The 23,104-nt window shown below is 37.5% G+C and overlaps 1 protein-coding gene across 1 annotated transcript; it reads right to left on the bottom strand.

The window, feature by feature from the left end:
• Window positions 1-4,591: 4,591 nt before the first annotated feature.
• On the bottom strand, window positions 4,592-23,036 carry rgmb (repulsive guidance molecule BMP co-receptor b). Its single transcript, XM_063017994.1, has 3 exons — window positions 22,934-23,036; window positions 9,485-10,026; window positions 4,592-5,339 (listed from the first exon to the last, which is right to left on the bottom strand). Exons 1-3 carry the CDS (start codon window positions 23,034-23,036, stop codon window positions 4,695-4,697), a joined length of 1,290 nt encoding a protein of 429 aa, XP_062874064.1. The 3' UTR covers window positions 4,592-4,694.
• Between the last annotated feature and the right edge of the window lie 68 nt (window positions 23,037-23,104).

Consider the following 23,104-nt stretch of genomic DNA (forward strand, 5'->3'; position numbering starts at 1 on the left):
ACTCAAACAAAATGCTCCTGTTCATAAGGAAATATGAATTTCAATAAAATTAATTGACAACTCAATGATAAAAATGAACTGTACGGCAGATGGAATATACAGAACACTGCAATACTGTGTTGTACTACAATAAAAGACAGGGCGGCACTGTGGCTAAGTGGGTAGCACTGTTGCCTCACAGCAAGAAGGTCCTGGGTTTGATCCCCGGGTGGGGCGGTCCGGTCCTTTCTGTGTGGAGTTTGCATGTTCTCCTTGTGTCTGTGCGGGTTTCCTCCGGGTGCTCCGGTTTCCTCCCACAGTCCAAAGACATGCAAGTGAGGTGAATTGGAGATACTAAATTGTCCAAGACTGTGTTTGATATTGAACTTGTAAACTGATGAACCTTGTGTAATGTGTAACTACCGTTCGTGTCATGAATGTAACCAAAGTGTAAAACATGACGTTAAAATCCTAATAAACAAACAAACAGTATTAGTATTGATATATAAGTGAGACACTGAATAAGTGTTTTAAAAAATTGTGAATATGATTGTTGCTCTGGTATAAACGAAGGATTTTAATTCAATTTGGTTATGAAAACAAAGTAGCAATACTAACAATACACAATGTGTAGCTTTTGTAAGTCTAACAGTGCCAATAGTAATAAGTGTAGCATAAGGTTCCAGTGTTTATCCATGTAAACAGTGGATAATTTTTTATATGTAAATCAATTATGGCAAGTTTTTGAACCAAATACTACTGAACCCTATATATTGTAGCTTTGTAGAATTTGAAATGTCAGGTTCAATCAAATTCATAGACAACTTAAAATGAACTGTACGGCAGATGGTATATACAGAACACTGCAATAATGTGCTGTACTACAATAAAAGACACAAGCAGTAAAAAGTAATAATTAATCACACGCATATAAAATGTATGTATTTTGTTTTAATGTTTTAAATAAAACACCGTAATTTCACTCCAGTACAATACTAAAACACTGATGTAACAATGGTCTTCCACTAGGTGGCAGTACAATCACATCTGAAACTTTTATCTCCAACCAACAAGTATATGAACCTTCTCTACCAACGCTATATTTTATAAATAATTTAATAAGAAGAAACACTGAGCAGTCATTCTTCACTAAAACACATTTCACTCACACACACACACACACACACACACACACACACACACACACACACACACAAATAAAGATCACAAGATCAGCAAAGTAACAATACAGAAAGAAGGCTTACTTCTGCAGATAATTTAACTCAGATGCCTTGCTCTGTTTACATGTTTTCTATTATACAATGAAATAAAGCCTGTGATCTGACCGGTCAGTACTGCCGGTATAGGATTAGTGAAACGCCCAGTGTTCCTAATACAATCTAGTTCACTAGTCACAGTATGTTAGCAGCTCTTCAGCACTGGCAGTAGTTGCAAACAAACGAATGTACAAACATTACAGTAGCAAGTCTTTAAAAAGGAATTTTGTATGAGATAAGATTTAGATTCCATTCTGGATGCAATTTAAGGCAGTTTATAGATTTAGCCTCAGTAAAGTACAAATTCAAAGCACAGTAAGCTTGGTTTTAATGGTATCTGAATATGAAAAGCCCTTATTCATTTTACTTTTAGTGATGAAAATGCATTCTATCAAACATATTTAATGATTTGAAAACATAAGCCTATAAATTCTGGTACATCTAGTTCAGTTGCTATATTACATCATTGAGAAAAATTGTGATTTAATACCATTAGTCAACCTAGACAGGACAATAATGGTAAACAGTGGTCCATGTTGCATTCTTGGAAAAATCTATTGTATCATATGAAGCATTATGGACACAAAATGAATTTTGTTTATTCAGTACTTCTTTTCTACATTTTGCCAGCTGCGTGTTGCACTAGGATGACACAATATCTTTGGTCGGGGGATAAGACATTGTGTGACCAAAACTATAGTAGTGAATTACTTGCTTTGTTTACAAATATACTATTATATCTAAATACATTTAAGCCAATTGCAGATTCCAAATAAACCGTTTATATTAAAAGATCATATACTGCCATTGATAGAACTTGATAGAGCTTTGGATCCCTAGTTCATATGCAGCCTAATCTATTGAATTTGCTTTAAATCTCAACTGACATTTATGTTCAACAGTGATTGTTTTTTCCATTTCAACACAAGTAAGTTAGTCCAATCAGTATGGGCAATGTTAGTTAGCATTTTAAACTAGTTTTTAATAGACTTGTTTATGTTTTTAAGTCTTAAATTGCAGTAAAACATAATCTAAATATACATATTTATAAAACTCATGATGAAAAAATGTTAAATAGGTTAATTAAGCTAAATGTTCAGTATTTAATTAGTCAAATACTATAACATTACTTAGATTTTTCTCATAGTGATGTCTTTTTGCATCCTCCATGTTGGTAAGTGGCAGGTACAGACGATATAAATAGGCAGGATCTGGATTTTTACGTAATTGCATTATTTTTTCAATTGATTATTATTAAGCCAAAACTAGGGTACATTTCAGATTTAGTATTATATATGATGGTTTTTGAATCTGGTTGAGGTTTCATTCAAATTATTATTGGATTATTTATTTTTTGCATATGCCAAGTTCACCAGCCTGCATCATGACTCAAATGCAGTTGCACAGTTGTACACAATAATAAAATTATTACGTTAACATGGTAATAATTTTATGATTTAACTATTACAAAATGCAACTTCCAAATAGTTAAAGGATTGCAGGGTCTACACTGCAATTATTCTTTAATTTTATGGATTATTTAACCTATTTTAATTAGATTTGTACAGAAATGTTTCGAGACTGATTGAGCAATAAATCAGATTTTTAACATATTACTGGGCTGCAGTTCTGAACATTTGGAAAACAAGACATGTCTGCACCAATCCCATCAAATCAGAATGAATTTATTAAATACTTGTTTGATCATATGTATTTTGTCACACCAAATAATAGATTCTGATTGTCACTGATGAAATGCAGGACTGAATTAAATGCAACATTTTATCCAACTGGATGGATAACAGATGACTGAGTAGTCAGACCTCTATAATAAATAATGTCCGCTGTGTGCGTGTGTGAATTCTTCATGTTACACCTACACAAAGATAAACAACAATACTGAGCTCTAGACTACAGATGAGGAATGATGTATAAACAAATATTCACACTTCTGTTCCTTCCAATGTTTGCCACATTATTATGAGCTATGGTTTCTGTCACATCGCAGGGTGGAGTTACATGGTGAGTCCTATTTATATACAGAGTAGGGGTGTAACCATACACAAATTCTAAGACCTGTTTGAACTTTGAAGTTTTTTTTTTTAAATGCCAGCAGTGATGTTCATTTATTCATACTGATTAGTAGAACACTGAGTTCAGTATTCAACACTGGGTGCAAAGAAGGGTAGTACCCTCAACTCCCATTCATAGATAGGCGCATTTTAAAGTAGAAAACCCAACTATTGGCATGTTTCATAAAGGTGGAATACATGAATCTGTCATGGTTGGCTATATTGTAGTATGATTTGGTAATAATAATGGCAGATAATAAAGGCAGGCGCTCATGTGATGCAGCGGACTATTACGCAAGCCCACCACTGCTGAGGTTTAAACCCAGATCTCAGCAGTGGTGGGTTAGCATAATAGATTGTTATCAGCCGACTGGGCATCTAGACAGACATGTCTGAAGGCAGATTTCTGCCTTGTGTCCAGTGTTTCCAAATAGAAATGGACCCAGCACCACACTGTCCAGGATAACACAGTTGATGAAAATAAAAAAAAATGTACAATCTAAATGTTTTAAGGATATAAATGCATTCATTCCTCTTAAAAACATTCAGGGGATAGCCAAAGATAACTGGACATGTCCAAGTAATGCTGAAAGTCTCCAAGTCAGCTTCAAAATGTGGTGGCACAAGCCAGGATCCCATCATATATCAGTAGAAATCCAGTCTATGGTAAATAGTTAAGCCCTTATACTACTTACTACAGACATTGATGTCATTGGTCCTGTTTAGATAAAAAAATGAGCTTTCTTTACCCCAAAGCTTTGGCAATTGATAACCTTTCAAAAAAAAATAGCCAACAGTAACTGCACCACGTAATGATTAATAAAGATTCAGAAGAAATCCAATGTACTAGACTAATGTACACGGAAAGATTTAAAAAATCTAATTCTGCATTTAAATGTCTGTCTTTAGACATAAAATTCAATTTTCACTGCTGAAATATTCCATTTGTAACATGTATTGTATGGCATTTCATATATTAAAAAATCTCAATAATAACGTGCATTGTTACACCCCTAATAAATGACATTAAAAGATTCCTAAAAAAAAACACTTATCGTATCGAAGACCAGCTATCTGAGACTACTGAGCTCTATGGAACACTGTTCTGTAGCCGCAACATAAAAAATAAAGTGCTTTCATTCAGACTTCCTCTCCTGAGGATGACAACAAAAAATATCACACATAAAAAAATTACCCACCACCCCCCATTCTCTCCTCAAAATGACATGTACAGAAAATTTACAGTCAGACGAATACAAACGAGCATCCCCCGTCTCCTCTGTGTACACAATATATACAAGCTACGTTCGCCTTGCTTATAAACAGTCTCCACCTGCCTCCACTAATTCAGTCATGGCTGCACCGTTTACAAAAGTGCAGCAACCAATAAACAAACAAGAAGTGCATGGAGGGCCGCTGCCAGTCTCGGGCCGGCACCGGAATGAGGGAAGATGTGCCAGTGCTCCCTCTCGGGGTGCAGCGCCTCCACGTCTTTGAGGGCGCTGTACGCGGCGGCGGTGAAGTTGGCGTCACCTGTGGTGAGCAGATCAAAGACACAGGAGTGGAAATAGATGTCCTGGACCTGGAGCTGCTCGCTGCACTTTCGGGAGGCGCTCTCCAGAGTGAAGGCCTGCTGAGGAGGAGGAAGAGTAGGAAGAGCGGCGTGCTGGAGGCCCAGCGCGGGCAGTTCGATGCGCTCCGAGGCGGGGCAGCCGTTCACACAAAGCTGCAGGTCCTGTGTGTCGTCATAGGCCATGGCCAGCTCGTGGGGCATGCGCACTGCCAGTGTGAGGTAGCGGCCTAGCTGGCGCACCACCACTGTCACCCCGATGTAGGCAGCATGCAGTTCGACGTGTCGGCCTGCGAGCTTCTCGATCACCACCAGGCTGCGCATCTCGCTGTGGCCTCCCAACACGGTGCCGTCCACAAATGCTGCCGGAAGGTCATCCGTAACGGCCTGGTAGACCTTCTGCTCGGTGCATTCCTGATATGGTTTAAAGATGACGGTGATCTGAAAAAAACAAAGCATAGTGTGATCGGCTCGTTAGTTATAAATAAATATAAAGAGATAATTTAAAAATAGATTTTAATTCTTTTTTAATACATTTTTATACTTTTTTACTTATTTATCCATGTACAAACCCTGTTTCCAAGAATTTCAGACATTTTTTTAAAAAGATATTCCGCTATCAGTTCGAAACTCGGCATTGCCACCGGTCGGTTGAGCACTATCTAGCGAGCATAATTGGCAGTGCCTGCAGCAGACACAAATTGGCTACCTTGTCTGCTAGGGCGGGATGACCTGTTCGAATTTCCAACCTTTCACCTGATGGTTTTTGGTGCCACCCAACAACACTAAATCCAAGGCAGGAACAAACCCTAGACATTGCAGGGCAACACACACACACTTTTTCTCACTACTTACACTCACCAATACACCTGTTGCATATGGTGCCATGTGACACCCCCTCTAACAGCTGTGCCACCATGACCCCTTAAACAGCTAGATTACACTTAAGATATGCTGGTAAACTGTAATGAAAATACAAATTACAGCTGCACATTAACTCTGGAATTTGCTGCCAAAAAGTCTAAAAGTTTTGACTTATACAGTGGTGAGTAATACGAAAAAGTTTATACTGTGTCATTTAGTAGCACAGTAAATACGACTCTACCTAATTGTGGCTAGCTGATTCCCCAAAGAGGTGAGGTTTTTCCAATGTTAGGAATCTGGTATCATGGGACAGGGCCAACACACATTCCAATCACTCAGAAACCCCACAAAGTGACTAATGCAGGTCTTGTGTATTACTATTACTATGTATTACTATTGTAAAACTGAGTTTTTTGTTATTATTATTGTATTATTATTACTAATATAAGTATATTTATATGCTGCATATTTTGCACATTTGTATGTATACATATGTGCATATATATATATATATATATATATATATATATATATATATATATATATATATATATGTGTGTGTGTGTGTGTGTGTGTGTGTGTGTGTGCATTTATATATGGATCTACTGTATATGTATGTTTGCATATGTTATTGTACATTACATAGAAATTGTATATAACTTAATATTAACATTATATATATATATATGCATTAATATATGTATGTTTGCATATATTATTATATATTACATAGAAATTATATATATATATATACTGTATATATACTGTATATAAATATATAATAGAATACATTATATACATGCATTACTATATGTATGTATATGAATGTTTCCATATATTATTATATATTACATACAAATTATATATACATATATATAACATATATTTATATTATATATATATATACTTTACATTATGTGCACTATAGGTTTAAGACGTGTAAAGTTATACCTATCTGTCTGTCTGTCTGTCTGTCTGTCTGTCTGTCTGTCTGTCTGTCTGTCTATCTATCTATCTATCTATCTATCTATCTATCTATCTATCTATCTATCCATCCATCCATCCATCCATCCATCCATATGTCTGGCTATTTTTAAGGCAGTTAAAAAGAAATTGAAATTATTTGTATTTGCATGTGTATCTATCCAGCGCTGTTAAATAACACGTTAAGCAGAAGAAGCCCTTCTGACTAACAAGATGTGTGGTGTTACATTAGTGCAGGATGAATGCAAGCTTTGTTCCCATGACATGGATGAAAAATGACCATTAGCTGGCCATTAGGTGAGGCAACTGAAAGGGCCTCAGTTGAGCAGTGTGTGCTAATAATTATGGTAGAACGTTAAAAAATGCGCCCCAGCCTCCAAAGTCACAAGGTCACAGATGGGAGGTGGTTAGTTCAGAATATTAGACTGGTATGCTGAAGTGCTGAAGTGTTGTACACCTCACTCAGCAAGGTTTGAACTTTCATCCAGCTTTTGTTACGCCAGGAAAGTAAATGCCTGAAATCTCACAGATCCCACGCTGAGCAAATACTTTCCGTCACTGGAAGACAAATTGGTATTTAGCATCCAGTAGCCAACAGACTGTCTTGGTAGGTGTGTGCGCGTGTGTGAGGTCTTGACAGCCATACACTTGGAAAAATAGAGACAGAGCGCTCTTTCACAGCTACCTTATTAAGGGTCATGCCACAGCTCAGGCTATATCCAGTCATTAACAACATTACTTTCACAAATGCAAGTCACAAGTGTTAGTCACAAGACCTGAGCACTGTGCTTTATTCCAGCAGCACCTGTGAACACTCGGTCAAAGTTGAAGTAGCTTGTGCACATTTCACAGTTTCAACTTAAGTAATATTCTGTGTAGAATATAGTATGTGGACACACTTCTAAGTAGCATATAATTTATATCAAGGTTTATCAAATGACCCACATTGTACCCATGATGTTTACCGTGACCCAGGCAACACAAACAATGCGTCAACACAAACGAAACACAAAATGAAATATACTGGTCCCACTGTGGTTCACAAGATGTAACGTAAAGCCTCCACAAGGGGGCGTTCGTGTACAACTTCATTTTGTATTAATGTGCCTGTTCAAATGATTTTTTTCTGCGACCTGTTTTTTTGGCTCATGACCTACCCTCTTTTATCCAAAGTGATTTAGAATACTGTGACAGTGTACAGTCTAAGCAATTGAGGGTTAAGGGCCTTGTTTAAGGGCCCAACAGTGGCAACCTAGCAGTGGTGGGGCTTGAACCAGTGACCTTTTGATTACTAGTCCTGTACCTTAACCTCTAGGCTACAATGACCCAGGGTTTGAAAAACCTTGATCTATAGTAGCCACACATTCATTGCTTTGATCTATATATAAGCGCAAATATTGTTAGAATAGTGTGTTTAATTAGTGGCCAGTGTGTGTCTGTGTGTGTGTTTGTGTGTGTGTGTGTGTGTGTGTGGGTGTGTGTACACTGGGTCTGGCTAAAACACACCTAAACCCTTAGAGTGTATGTTTACACATCCCTCCTAATTATTTAGTTTAGGTTTTTCAACTATACCCATAATACCCATAGCTAACAGCTATGTAAATGAAAATCTAAGTTTTCCAACATTGTAGCAACAGTTTAGGGAAGGCCCCTGTCTGTTCCTGCTTGGCTGTGGTTCCATAAATACTTGGTTTGACCAAGGCATGATTTAAAAGTGCTTAACAGAATCATTTCAGGTAATAGTTTCATGGATTCAGTGTACTGCTGACTTTCTACAAAATCCCAAAAGCTCTTAGGAACACTATGGACCTGTAACCTCCTTTACAGTTAGTGCATTAAGTGCATTAGTGCATTTTACATTTTCAGCATTTGGCAGACGCTTTTATCCAAAGCGACTTATAGAACTGTGACAGTATATTGTCTAAGCAATTGAGGGTTAAGGGCCTTGCTCAAGGGTCCAACAGTGGCAACCTGGCAGTGGTGGGGCTTAAACCAGCAATCTTCTAATTACTAGTCCAGTACCTTAACCACTAGGCTATGACTGCAAAATCATTTGAAGTGTAATGGCTTTAACAATTGATCTTTATTGGCAGCATGAGTTACTGTCGCTAGGGGGCTATTAGGAGGTACAGTGAAACCTTGATTTAACGGACCTCCATTTAACGAATTAACGGACAAAATCGGAAAAAATTAATGTCCGGTCCGAATGCTTAAAATTCCTGTGAGAAGCGTACGAAGACCAGTAGTTCAGTAATGGTACGCTAGCCGGCACATGTCTCTCTGTTTACATTAGTGATAGGCTTTATTTTGTCAGGAGGCTCACTTTGTTCTCGTCTTTTTCTCTGTGTTTTATGTTCTAGTGCTTAGTCATGCACCATTACTGGTCTAGTAGCCACCAGCAGTGTTTCAGACTAGAAAGATAGTCCCCACTATATGATCACGGCAAAAAAACCCTCAATTTTAATATTTATTTACTCGTTTTACATGACATATTTACATATCTATTTACATAGTTCATTTTACTGTTTATGTGCATGTAATATGTGCATGTTTAGCACTTTTGTGGACCTTAGTGTTGTGTTTTTGTATATTTTTGCACCCCCTGGAAAGAACCTTGCTGTTTCAGACAATAGCATTTTACGGACCAGTGCTCCACCCTTTTAGTCCGTTAAATCAAGATTCCATTATATATGCAAACTATAGTTTGTATAAATACAAACTAAACAATAAAAACTTACCTTATTGGTCGCTGTGGCACTTGATCCCTGCACCACCGGGACATTTGTTACCTGAACTGACAGGTAATTATTATCTATTAGAGGCCACGCCCCTTCTACCTTACATGTCTGAAACTGGTCCTTAAAAGTCCTCAGGTGTGGGTCTCCAAACAACCCACAGAACAAGTAGTGAGGCCGTGGGTGCTCCGGTACCCCAGGCAGCCCTGCGCCCGGGATAGCTGGTGCGGCCTGATGATAGTGAAAGCGACTGTGGTAGTTGCAGGGCTCGATAGTGAGAGCGGGGTGCGTGGAGGACGTAGGGCCATCTTTAGAGCAGTTCCTCTGGCTCATGAGGTCATTGATACCCAGGACAGCTGAGTGAAAGACCAGGTTGCCTCTGCAACTTTTGGCAGTCCGATGAGTGCAGCCCGAATAGGCCCGCAGCGCCTTGCAAAACTCGATGTCGAAGCCATCCAGAGACGGGTTCAGGTGAGACGTGAGCGAGACGAAGTCGCCCGTGCACTTCTGGATACGGCACTGAGAAGTCTGAACCTGACTTCCACCTGGAGAAAGAACGGGAGGAAACAAACAAGTTATCACATTTAAATTTACAACCCCAAATCAGAAAAAGTTGGGACAGTATGGAAAATGCTAATAAAATATAAATGCAGTGTTCCTTACATTTACTTTGACTTTTATTTGATTGCAGACAGTTTGGACAAGATATTTTATGTTTTATCTGCTCAACTTCATTTCATTTGTTAATAAACATCCATTCCTGCATTTCAGGCCTGCAACACATTCCAAAAAAAGTTGGGACGGGGGCAATTTAGGGCTAGTAATGAGGTGAAAAAACTAAATAATGATGTGATTCCAAACAGGTGATGTCAACAGGCGATTGTAATCATGGTTTGGTACATTGAGATCTTAGAGCAACATGTGCTGCCTTCAAGACGATCTTTTCCAGGGACGTCCATGCATTCTTCAACAAGACGATGCAAAACCACATGCTGCACACATTACAAAGGCATGGCTGCGGAAAAAGAGGGTATGGGAATGGGATTGGCCTGCCTGCAGTCCTGACCTGTCCCTGATAGAGAATGTGTGGAGAATTTTAAAATGAAAAATGCAACAACATCCCTGTACTGTTGCACATCTTAAGACGTGTTTGCAGGAAGAATGAGACAAAATAAAAGCTGAAACACTAAATCGCTTGGCATCCTCGGTGCCAAAACGTCTTTTAAGTGTGATGAAAAGGAATGGCAACATTACAAAGTGGTAAATGCTTTACTGTCCCAACTTTTTTGGAAATGTGTTGCAGGCCTGAAATGCAGGAATGGATGTTTATTAATAAATGAAATGAAGTTGAGCAGATAAAACATGAAATATCTCAGGTTCATCCTGTCTGCAATTAAATAAGTCAAAGTAAATGTAAGAAACTCTGTGTTTTTTAATTATTTGCATTTTCCATGCTGTCACAATTTTTTCTGATTTGGGGTTGTACTTCACAATAACATAAAAATCATCAGTAACAATATACAGTGTATCACAAAAGTGAGTACACCCCTCACATTTCTGCAGATATTTAAGTATATCTTTTCATGGGACAACACTGACAAAATGACACTTTGACACAATGAAAAGTAGTCTGTGTGCAGCTTATAAACCAGTGTAAATTTATTCTTCCCTCAAAATAACTCAATATACAGCCATTAATGTCTAAACCACCGGCAACAAAAGTGAGTACACCCCTTAGTGAAAGTTCCTGAAGTGTCAATATTTTGTGTGGCCACCATTATTTCCCAGAACTGCCTTAACTCTCCTGGGCATGGAGTTTACCAGAGCTTCACAGGTTGCCACTGGAATGCTTTTCCACTCCTCCATGATGACATCACGGAGCTGGCGGATATTCGAGACTTTGCGCTCCTCCACCTTCCGCTTGAGGATGCCCCAAAGATGTTCTATTGGGTTTAGGTCTGGAGACATGCTTGGCCAGTCCATCACCTTTACCCTCAGCCTCTTCAATAAAGCAGTGGTCGTCTTAGAGGTGTGTTTGGGGTCATTATCATGCTGAAACACTGCCCTGCGACCCAGTTTCCGGAGGGAGGGGATCATGCTCTGCTTCAGTATTTCACAGTACATATTGGAGTTCATGTGTCCCTCAATGAAATTTAACTCCCCAACACCTGCTGCACTCATGCAGCCCCAGACCATGGCATTCCCACCATCATGCTTGACTGTAGGCATGACACACTTATCTTTGTACTCCTCACCTGATTGCCGCCACACATGCTTGAGACCATCTGAACCAAACAAATTAATCTTGGTCTCATCAGACCATAGGACATGGTTCCAGTAATCCATGTCCTTTGTTGACATGTCTTCAGCAAACTGTTTGCGGGCTTTCTTGTGTAGAGACTTCAGAAGAGGCTTCCTTCTGGGGTGACAGCCATGCAGACCAATTTGATGTAGTGTGCGGCGTATGGTCTGAGCACTGACAGGCTGACCCCCCACCTTTTCAATCTCTGCAGCAATGCTGACAGCACTCCTGCGCCTATCTTTCAAAGACAGCAGTTGGTTGTGACGCTGAGCATGTGCACTCAGCTTCTTAGGACGACCAACGCGAGGTCTGTTCTGAGTGGACCCTGCTCTTTTAAAATGCTGGATGATCTTGGCCACTGTGCTGCAGCTCAGTTTCAGGGTGTTGGCAATCTTCTTGTAGCCTTGGCCATCTTCATGTAGCGCAACAATTCGTCTTTTAAGATCCTCAGAGAGTTCTTTGCCATGAGGTGCCATGTTGGAACTTTCAGTGACCAGTATGAGAGAGTGTGAGAGCTGTACTACTAAATTGAACACACCTGCTCCCTATGCACACCTGAGACCTAGTAACACTAACAAATCACATGACATTTTGGAGGGAAAATGACAAGCAGTGCTCAATTTGGACATTTAGGGGTGTAGTCTCTTAGGGGTGTACTCACTTTTGTTGCCGGTGGTTAAGACATTAATGGCTGTATATTGAGTTATTTTGAGGGAAGAATAAATTTACACTGTTATATAAGCTGCACACAGACTACTTTTCATTGTGTCAAAGTGTCATTTTGTCAGTGTTGTCCCATGAAAAGATATACTTAAATATCTGCAGAAATGTGAGGGGTGTGCTCACTTTTGTGATACACTGTATGTATGTATACACTTTTTTAAGCACACAAAACTGGACTGCTGAGTGGTACAGCACATAGCATGTATGTTATTGGTTCTCAGTTGCAATATAAAAAAATGGATTTTGTTTTTATTGGTAAGCGATGTGGCACAAGCCTAAGCTCAAAGTGTGAATGTCTAAAAATCATAAAATTGTATTTATTTATTTTATTAGGATTTTAATGTAATGTTTTACACACTTTGGTTACATTAATGACAGCACAGGTAGTTACTGGTTACACAAGATTCATCAGTTCAAGTCTTTAATGTCAAAAGTCATGGACAATTTCTTATCTGATTACAAATCACTTGCAACACCCTGAAAAAACTCTTTTACACTGCATGTGTAGAGAATGTGCAAAAAATTCCAGCTACATCCCAGATGTCCAAATAAGAATAAGAATTTCTGAAGCTGTGTGTGACATGTCAGCATATGTTCAAGGTCAGACTCCATGACTTGTGTTACTGCAGCACAGGGGCAAAGAGTCGACTTAACAAGCAAGTAAAAGCAAGTAAAAGCTGTTCTTATCAACAGAGGACTACTTTATAGCACCAATAAGATCAAATGAAATGCTCCCTCAAAAAAGTAGTGCTGCTTGTTACAGAGCCGTGACATTTACTGTAGGCTGATAGCCCTGGCTTCCATTTAAACTGAGTATAAATATTTAGGTTATTCTGACAAGCTTCCTGTGGAACACTTAAAAGTGGAAATGCACTTGGCATTGGTAAAAGCTCAGCCTGTACCCGGGCCACAATGGTGTTTGTTTGTTTCAAAATGGAATGAGGCTCCGTTTCAATATTGATTATGCAATTTTCACACACAAAGCACTTCGCTCCATTATCGGGCGATGACATAGCATAAATTCAAACGCCCAGGAGATCGGGAAACGAACATTACACACCATTACTGAACTACGTGACTCGTTCAAGTGTGATTCAAGTGCGTAAAGTAAAAGAGTGAAAGTAAAAAGAAGATTCAGAGAGTAAAAAAAAGAGCCACAGAGAGATAGAGATGTGGCCTTTCATAATCTGATATCGACTTCATCCGCTCCATTAACACGCCCGTAATGACTCAATCTTGCATGGTAAGCGGCCTCCCACTGCAGCCTGCCAAGTGCAACCCATTCAAATCTGTCCGATTTGATTATCAGATGATGGCGTAGTGCAGCGGCGGAAGAGCCGCCCAGCGTCCTCCACTGCAGCCGGCATGACAAAGCACGCTAGGATTAGGTTTCACCGACAAGCTGTAAAACAATATGGAGGCGCTGCTCAAGCCATGTTGTGGACAAGGGCAAGGCTTGAAAATATGTCCACTGAAAGACCTTTATTATTTCCATCATTACTTTTGAATGTTTTTAATAGCAAAATTCATCATAGGTGGGATCTCTGTAGTCATAAAATGTTTGTAATATCAACTCACTTGGTCAGCAGTTAATAAAATATGTGGTAAAAGGAAAACAGCCGATTTCAGGCTCTGTAAATGGAGGAATGTCAAAATTCCCTGCCAGAAAATACTCCAGACTTATAGACAATAATGTATTACATATTTAATGTTAGAATACCAATATTATATCCAAATAACCTAAATTCAGTTGTAAATGTGAGAGCTGATCTGCAACACAATGACATATTTAATAAAAAAAAAAATCAATTATTATCAAACATGACTGTTTTACCACCAAATCATCCTATTCAGGGTCTTGGTGGGTCTGATTCGCTGGGCAAAAGGTAGGACACACCCAGGACAGGTCACCAGTCCATCACAGGGCAAACACAAACACACATTCACACCTATAGCAATTCTGTAGCTCCAATTAACCTGACTGCATGTGGACTGTGGAAGAAAACCAGAGCACACGAAGAAAACCCACACAGACATGGGGAGAACATGCAAACACAGAACCTTATTGCTGTGAGGCGACAGTGCTACCCACCGAGCCACCGTGCTGCCCTGCTCAGATGTCAAACTATACTGTATATTAAGATTGTGCAACAGAAAGCATTATTTGCCCAATCATTAGAAGATAGCAAGTACGATTACTACAACGTCAAAGCCAGGAGTGCAGAGAGCATAATTGGATCTGTTTTGCACAAACTGTAGTTCGAAAAGAGGCTGCATTTAGCTTTACATGCTTTGGAGCAAGATTGAGCTAACCTTGACTTGTCCAGATCAGTAATTGTTAAAAGATAGAGTAGTACTAAATAGAAGTACTAAATGGGAGAGGCAATGCTGCAAAAACAATCAAGAGAAATATTCATTCTTAATTCATTAATTATTTGTAAACACAATTTTCATTTATAAAAGCACAAAAATCTGAGTACATTTACTATACTGATAGCAGGTATAGCATAGTAGCCTTTGAGTCTGGGTTGGAGATTCCTCCGGATTAGAAATTCAATGTGTATAGGCAAAGCCTGCCCTGGCAATCATTTGAAATCAAATCACACTCCCTTAATACTGATCGATCCATCCAAACAGCACTGTTATACAAGAGATTACAAACAATTCAATTTATATTCAAATGTATAACACACTGAATAATGGACTTTCATGCATTAAACATTCATCATTCTGTACAATAAGAAATGTAGCAACACAAGGCTCCAACGTGACAAAATCCTAACTAAGTATGCCACAAACATCTTAAACAGAGAGGGTTTTCACAGAGACTCGGCATGACCTCATGTCGCAGCGAACCCAAGTGCCTCCAGCGCTTCACCCAGCTGGATGTGGGGGCATCAACAAGATGTTGCCCTCTGACACCAGTCTGAGACCAAAATGTGCATGTGAAGAATAATGGGGATAAAGAAACTAACCTTAGGCTAGTATGTATGTTTTCCAAAATGCAAGATGTGACTATAATCTTTTACTTATTGGCAGTCTACACACACTCAAAATATTTATGAGAATAATTACCACCCAACTAAATGACAACAATAGTATACTCTGTAGTAGTTTAGGAGACAGTGGACTGTTTCATTACAATATATTACTTACTATGATTCCCCATCCTCCTGTTCTGATTCTTCAAGATTGAAAGACTCTTACTTACAGTAATGGAATTTTTCTCAAATTAAGTATTTTGTTGATTATTTACCAACAAATCATAGGAAAATATTTCTAGATGCAACAAGTGTGGTAGATTTACAATAATGAGGAGTCATAACATCGTAACGTCAGCCAGCTAAGTGTGCGGTGTTAATTCATTTGAAGGGATAAATCTGTAGTCCTGAATGACATTATTACTGCTCAAATATGCTGTTTTACTCTATATATTTATATATCACAAAATTCGAAGAACAATACATAAAAAGCATTTAAATAGTTATCATACTGTAAAAATAACAAACAATAATCAACCCTAATAAGACGCTACCTGTAATGAAGGGAAGTATCTGGTTTTAATGCTAAAATGTATTTACTTTGCCTTAACAAAACCATTTATTCTAAAAGAGCAAATCCAACCTAATCCAATTCCTTATAGTCATGGATGCAAGCTGTTTTTTTCATCACTAGGTAGTTTAAACACAATTAGTCTGTCACCTGAAACTGCAACTTCAAAAACACTGTCATGAGTTAAGCGGTGCAACTGGATACGCAGTCACACCAGTAACAACAACTGTGTACACTGGGACACTTGATAAGAGGAGGAACAAGGAGGAGAAAGTAGGCCAGTCGTCTTCCTCCCCTAAAGCTGGTTGTAATTTTAGAACCATGAGGAATGGAATGTCTCGGGGGGTCTCCCAGATGGGGGCAGCAGATCATAAACTATTAGTGGTAAATATGGCGGACAAATCAAACTCGCACCATCTGTGGAAGGGTGTTAGCGTAGTGCTAAATAGTGACGCGGAAGTTAACCATTAACCACCAAAACTTCCTCTTTATAATGGATAGATCAAAATCATTAGAAGCTATAGAACATAAAAGCATCATAAAAAAGTTTTATGGCAAAAGATAAATAATAAAAATCTTTTAAAAATGACACGTAAACTGACGGCTTCAGTGTCTCAGGAATAAAAAGAACAAAGTCTGTGGTGTTCCTTTTTCATTCAGCCAAGATCATAAAACCCAACTCGTAATAAACCAGAGGCGGAAAGAGCACAAGAGCGAGCGAGAGGGGAAAAAACAAGGTGTTTGTTTCACAGGCTGAGTTAATTTGCAGGCCTGAAGTGTGTCGTTTCGGAGCACAGAGCACACCCTTGTTGCAATTAAAACCACTGGAAATATTTTCTCAGGGTGGCCAGGCACTCGCTGGTGAGGCGCTTCTCAGCTGCGAAAGGGGCCCTCGCAGCACTGGTGTGTGCACTGTGAGTGAAATTTCAAGATGTGGAATTTAGCTGGGGCAGAGAGGTCAACTGCGCCCCCCACTACCTCCTTCTCCTACAGGAGTGAACTTTAACAACTGCCTGCAGTGGGGGAGCGTAGTCCCACCGAGTCCCAATGATGTCTCCAGCTACGAAGGCGTGCTTCGACTTTTCTAAGATTTGCTTTCTTTCAGGGATAGGCATGGTTATTTAAATAATCAGGTTTCTGAATGAATTAGTATTTAGTATCTAGTATTAAATAAAGCATGTGTAATTAGCAGAATGGGGCATGGAAGCATAAGACCTTCCTCTGTACTTACAAAAAAAGCAAAAAAAATACTGTACTTACAAGATATAACAATGAAAAAATATACATTGCAGACCAAAATACATTAGAAACTAATGCAAAAAATAAGGTTATTCAAAAGGGTTTACAAATCTTGATTCATTTACCCAATCTTTAACTTAAACATCCATCTGTGAAACATCTGTTAAACATAGAAATGCATTATTACACTGAATTAATTTACTATGAGTACTAGATTTCTTCCTACAAACAACTGAAATGTGTCAGCAATTAAGACCACTCATACACGTATCGTTTATAAACAATTACTTGAAAATATGTAATAAATAGGGATGTAACGATACACTCTACCCACGATGTGATTCACGAAACTGGGTTCATGATACGATATTTTCCAGATTTTTCCTTTTTTGTGTAAATAAAAAAACTGAAATGAAATTTAAAACAAACCTCACATTAAATAAATAAATGAAAAATACAAATAAAGAAAGTATCCTCAAATAAATAAATCTGGCTGGGAAATTCCAAACCTGGCAACCCTGTAGTGACGTCAACCAGCGAGCTGAAAAGCGCCAGTGCCCTCTGCTGTTCAAAGTAAATATTGATTCATTATACATGTAAACCGATTTGAATCGTTACACATGTGAATCGATTTTTAACTGTCTTGTGGTGCAATGTTACATCCCTAGTAATAAATATGCATCATGTTACAACCAGATAGCTGTAATAAAAGTTGTAATAAAAATTAATGATTAAGGTAAATTATTTTCTTATTTTCTTTAATAAATCAATTTAAAACGTTTATGTTACCAAGTAATTCCAACTGCAGAAAATATCACTTTTAAAGCTGTGAGGTTTTTAACTTTTATTCTCAAAAATATGAATAAAGTTTTCATTTAGATCCACAAATACTGTTTGTTTAGCAATACTATCATGTCCTATGATGATCCTATGATTTAAAATGTATTACCATATTTACATTACATAATTTTAAAACAATGCAAAATTCTATTTTTGACCAATGACAAATTTATGACAAATCCTAAATGAATTCCCAGTCACTACATGAGCTTAATAAAAAAGTTTACCATAAGTAAGTTGTGGAAGTCATGTAGTGCTCTATTTGCCTGGTAGAACATCTTACATTTTCATTACAATTTTATTCATACCAACTTTAATAGTTTATTCATTTAGATGCTAAGTACAGGAGATTATATGTTAAACAATGTATACAATGTAAACAATGTGCTTTTCAGGTTTAATGTAAAATGATCTAAGCCAGCTACTAATGAAAGCACACAATCTCGTTTAAATTAATAAAATCAGTTAAAAGATTCCAAAAATTGCCATAAGCTAGGACCAAGCAACTTGATAATGAAACTTGACATATAACCTATACCAACACATTCACCGTACCAACATATTAACCTTATCATACACTTATACATACATAATATCTATATGTGATTATACAGTATTTCTGAATATGCCCCCTATAGTATTTTTCTCTTTATTACAAACCTCAAAAAAACTACTGGTACAACATATGCTGCTGTTCTAAAAGCAATCCAGGCAAATGTAATCAAACCTCCCTTTTGGAAATCTGTTTGGAAATCCACCAACTCTGCAGCACTAAACAACTTAAAAGTAATTTGTCTGAGCCCTGCTATGCTGAAGTAGCCTGAAGTATTCTGAACTTCTTCTACTCAAGCACCTCTAGCCACTCGCTTTACACATGCTACACACTGTCATACAATGACACCAGAAATTAGCTTTAGTGATTAAGGGATCAGAACAACAAAGAGACAACACACAATCTACAAATTGCTAGGATAAAGCATGTCACACACAAGACAACCTGAAAGGGAGGGTGAAACACCAGATACAGAGAGACTGGGTAATGTCACTTTCAACAATAGGAGCGCATCTAGAACTGCACAATAAGTAGAAAAAAGAATAATTATGGTCAAATGTATTTTTATTTTCTGCATTTAGCAGATATATATATATATATATATAGATAGATAGATAGATAGATAGATAGATAGATAGATAGATAGATAGATAGATAGATAATAGATAGATATATTAAGCAATAATTTAATAGATGACATTTTTTTTTTAATTATTATATAGCCAGTTTGGGAACTCTTTCTTTCATTAAAAGTAACTACTTTGTTCTGGTCAGGATTACTGTGGATCAAGAGAATATCCCAGAAACACTGGACTCGGCATTGGACACCAACCCATCAAAGGGTATCAAGCACTTATTACACTACTCCACATTTTAATTCAGAACCATTTTAGCTGGCACTTTGGTAGCTACACCTTAGCTACACATAACTATGATTATACTGGACTAGTAATCAGAAGATTGCTGGTTCAAGCCCCACTGCCAGGTTGCTGCTGTTGGGCCCTTGAGCAAGGCCCTTAAGCCTCAATTGCTCAGACTGTATACTGTAACTGTAATGTAAGTCGCTTTGGATAAAGGCGTCTGCTAATTGCAGAAAATAAAAATACATTTTACTATTTTTGCCAAAAAACCCAACAGAAACTGTGAAAAAAACATACAGTGGTCACCTTGGCAAATTTCACATTAACAATTAAGCAATATAATAGGCAGTCCTACCAAGTGTTGTCTTCAATTTACTATCAAGCTGTGTGCACCAACCAGCACCAACCGCCGGTATTCATGCTGCCATTAATTCAATATAGCCAACAGACTGTACACACCCTGAATTTAGAAGCATGACTTTAAAAGGATGGTAACCACTATGCAACATTTCTATATTAACTGTGAATGAAACAGATCATTTCAGATAGAAGGGGCAAACATTTGAATATCAAGAACTGACTTGACAATATGGATTTGTGAATGTTATGAAAGATTATTGCATTTAATAATCGAACACTTACAAATTATTTGTAATAAAAAAAAGTCGTAATAAATCGAGGAGCCATGAGACACTTGAGACACTCGAGACACATGAGACGCTGCTGATCAAACTCTTCTCCCCAAGAGAAATGTCTATTTCAACCAAAAAACCAGAAGCATGATTTCTAAAAATGACACTGGTCATGGATTACCACTCGTGCAAAAAACAGATCTTTTAAGATCTTTAATTGCCTTCATTTGTACAGATGTTTTTAGATCATAAACAAAACATGAAAGACTTACTGTTTATAATGTGTAAGTGTCCCTGCAGATTTACAGTGATAACACCTCCTTTGTCTTTGTTATAAATAAAAATGAAGGACACCCTATGACATTATGAGCCATTCATCAATAAGAAGAACCATGACACACAACACAAACACTCCCTCAATCGAAGACTGACACCCAAACACTGAGAATCATTACATACAGACTAACCAGCTTAAACTAGCTGTATTTAGTTAAATCCTGGTTTAAAAGGCGCTTCAGCCACTTAACCGGAAAAAAACAAAGCACTGAACCAGTGTAGTATGATCAGTACAAGCCTTGTTTTCCAAAACTAAGTACTAACGAATATTCTAAAATTGGAAAATCTAGCATTAATAATGTTTGTGTTTTGATCAGTGGCACACATCTGCTTAAAATGCCCAGTGTGATGCCCTATCTAAGAACAAAATATTATAAGAAGACATACAAGATAAAACAGAGGCTAAAGACTTAGGATTGACATTTATAGATGTGTAGGTTTTAAAACACTGACTTTATGATTATTATGATGATTATCCAAGTCATGGATCATTATGAGCCATAAAAAAACGTACATTTAAAAACCAGGAGAACCAATAATACTGTGTTTTATAGACCACTTTAAATCAGGACCAATAAGAGACACAAATATAGATCAGCTGGTTGAAATGTAATCTAATTTGTAGTAACAAGCCTACAAAAAATAAAGGTGCTAGAAGTGATAGAAGAACCATAGAACCAATTTTGGTCAATAAAAAATGTCCAGGCTTTATGTTCACTCATAAAAGCACATACATGTCACAGATAAATCATTTTAACTTAAGTATACTTTGCACAATAATTGCTTATATTATGTGAAATGTTTTTGGTCAGGAAATGGTAATTAAACCAGCAAAACCAATGCACTAAACTATCCACTAAACTAACAATCTCTCATGGGAAGCAGAAAGTGTTCATAATGAGTTAGTTAGATGTTAACCCCGTACTTTCTTGTCAAAGAGCCCCCTAGCCTTACATTTTTTTTGTTTGCACCTCAGGGTGATTCCCAGAACCTTCTGTAGAGAAATGAATATATGGCATCTTTATTTTGTATTTTAAGGTGGACCAGAACTTTAAATCTTAGGAGACCAAATGTAAATAATTAAATGACCTTTTGTACCACGTTTATTTTGAGAGTACAGATGAAGGTGGACCAGAAAAAACCTGATCAATAATAATATGTTTTATAAGCCAGCTACAGTCAGAACCAATAAAAAATGTCCATGAATTTAAAGATCTACTTGGTGAACTGTAAAGTGCATAGTACCAACATCTTACATCTAAGAAAAAAATTAAGAAAAGGATCATTAGCCGTGATTAATCGTGATTTAATGGGTTTTTTTATATTAAAAGAATGAAAAATTCTTGGTAAAGAATTTTCCATCTCAAACATTGTGTGGAAGGGTCTTGATTTAGTTTATATAATTTATTGTGCATATTTTATTATCTAAAAACAGTCATTATCCAGATAATAATAATTTCATTTAGAGAACCAACAGAAATGGTTGGTTCCCTACAGAATAATAAAAATACTTATGGAAAAGGGATTGATAAATAACAATTGTAAGGTTCTTGGCTGTGTTTCTTTGGATGGTCAATGGTTACCGCTTTTTATTTTATTTAGAAATAAAACTAAAATATGTAAAGCTGACTGGCTAGAGCCATATACTATGGGCATCCTTCGCATTTTATGATTGAAAACTGAGACGGACCAGGAATGGCTTGAAACGTTATTCCAAAAACAAAAAATAGTTCTTCAAAGAATCATTTCTTGGATGAATATGACTGCACATTAAGGTGGAACAGGACCGACCTAAAAATAATTGTTATAAAGCCAAAAAGGATTCAAGAATAATAAATGCCAATGAGGGTGGACAAGAACCAACAACAGTCTTTCTTTCTTAAGAACAAAATGCTTCATTTAATAGTTATTTCTTTAACTTATGTTTTCGAGTTAAGAACGATGGTGGACCAGGACCAACCTAAAATCTTTAATTAGTTATTTAGCCAAAATTGGTTCTTCTAGGAATCTTTTATGTCGCTTCATATTTGACAAAGATGATGACTGTGGAGCAGGATTATTACTTCTCATGTAGTGAGAACACAAAAAACAATGTTTTATTTAATTAATAATTTTCTAATAATAATAATTTAATAACTTTTATTTTAGAAATGCAGTTCAATATGGACAAGGACCAACTTAAAATCTTCTTAAGTCAGAATGGTTCTTGTGGAAGCATTAGTTAAACCTTTATGTTTGAGATTGCAGAGGAAGGTGGACCAGGACAGACTTGATCAATAACAACGTGTTTTTATGGGGCAGTTTCACTGAGGACCAATAAAGGACGTCTGTAAGTGTCAGGCTCAGAGCTCAAGTATAATCTGCATTGTGTATAGATTAGTTTATATGATATGAATGAATAAAAAGAGTTATTACCAGTTTTGAGCAAGAATGAGACGATAAGGAGCAGCAGTAGATGAGAGGTGGTAAGAAGGCGCTCAGCCCCGCGGTAGTAAGATCCCGTTTGCCCCATGCCCATCCATCCAGCGCGGTGAGGAGCGACTCGAGGACTCCGCTCAAAAACAAACGGCTGGAAAACAATTTTCC

Source organism: Trichomycterus rosablanca, chromosome 21 (assembly GCF_030014385.1).
Source record: "Trichomycterus rosablanca isolate fTriRos1 chromosome 21, fTriRos1.hap1, whole genome shotgun sequence".
NCBI classification, from domain to species: Eukaryota; Metazoa; Chordata; class Actinopteri; order Siluriformes; family Trichomycteridae; genus Trichomycterus; species Trichomycterus rosablanca.

What these genes read in the sequence shown, in the direction of transcription:
- rgmb (XM_063017994.1), bottom strand. Translation starts at nt 23,036, where the DNA reads ATGGGCATGGGGCAAACGGGATCTTACTACCGCGGGGCTGAGCGCCTT. An exon ending in CTCATTCTTGCTCAAAACTG is followed by an intron (nt 10,027 to 22,933) that starts GTAATAACTCTT and finishes TTCTTTCTCCAG; the next exon opens with GTGGAAGTCAGGTTCAGACT. An exon ending in GTGCCACAGCGACCAATAAG is followed by an intron (nt 5,340 to 9,484) that starts GTAAGTTTTTAT and finishes TGTTTTTTTCAG; the next exon opens with ATCACCGTCATCTTTAAACC.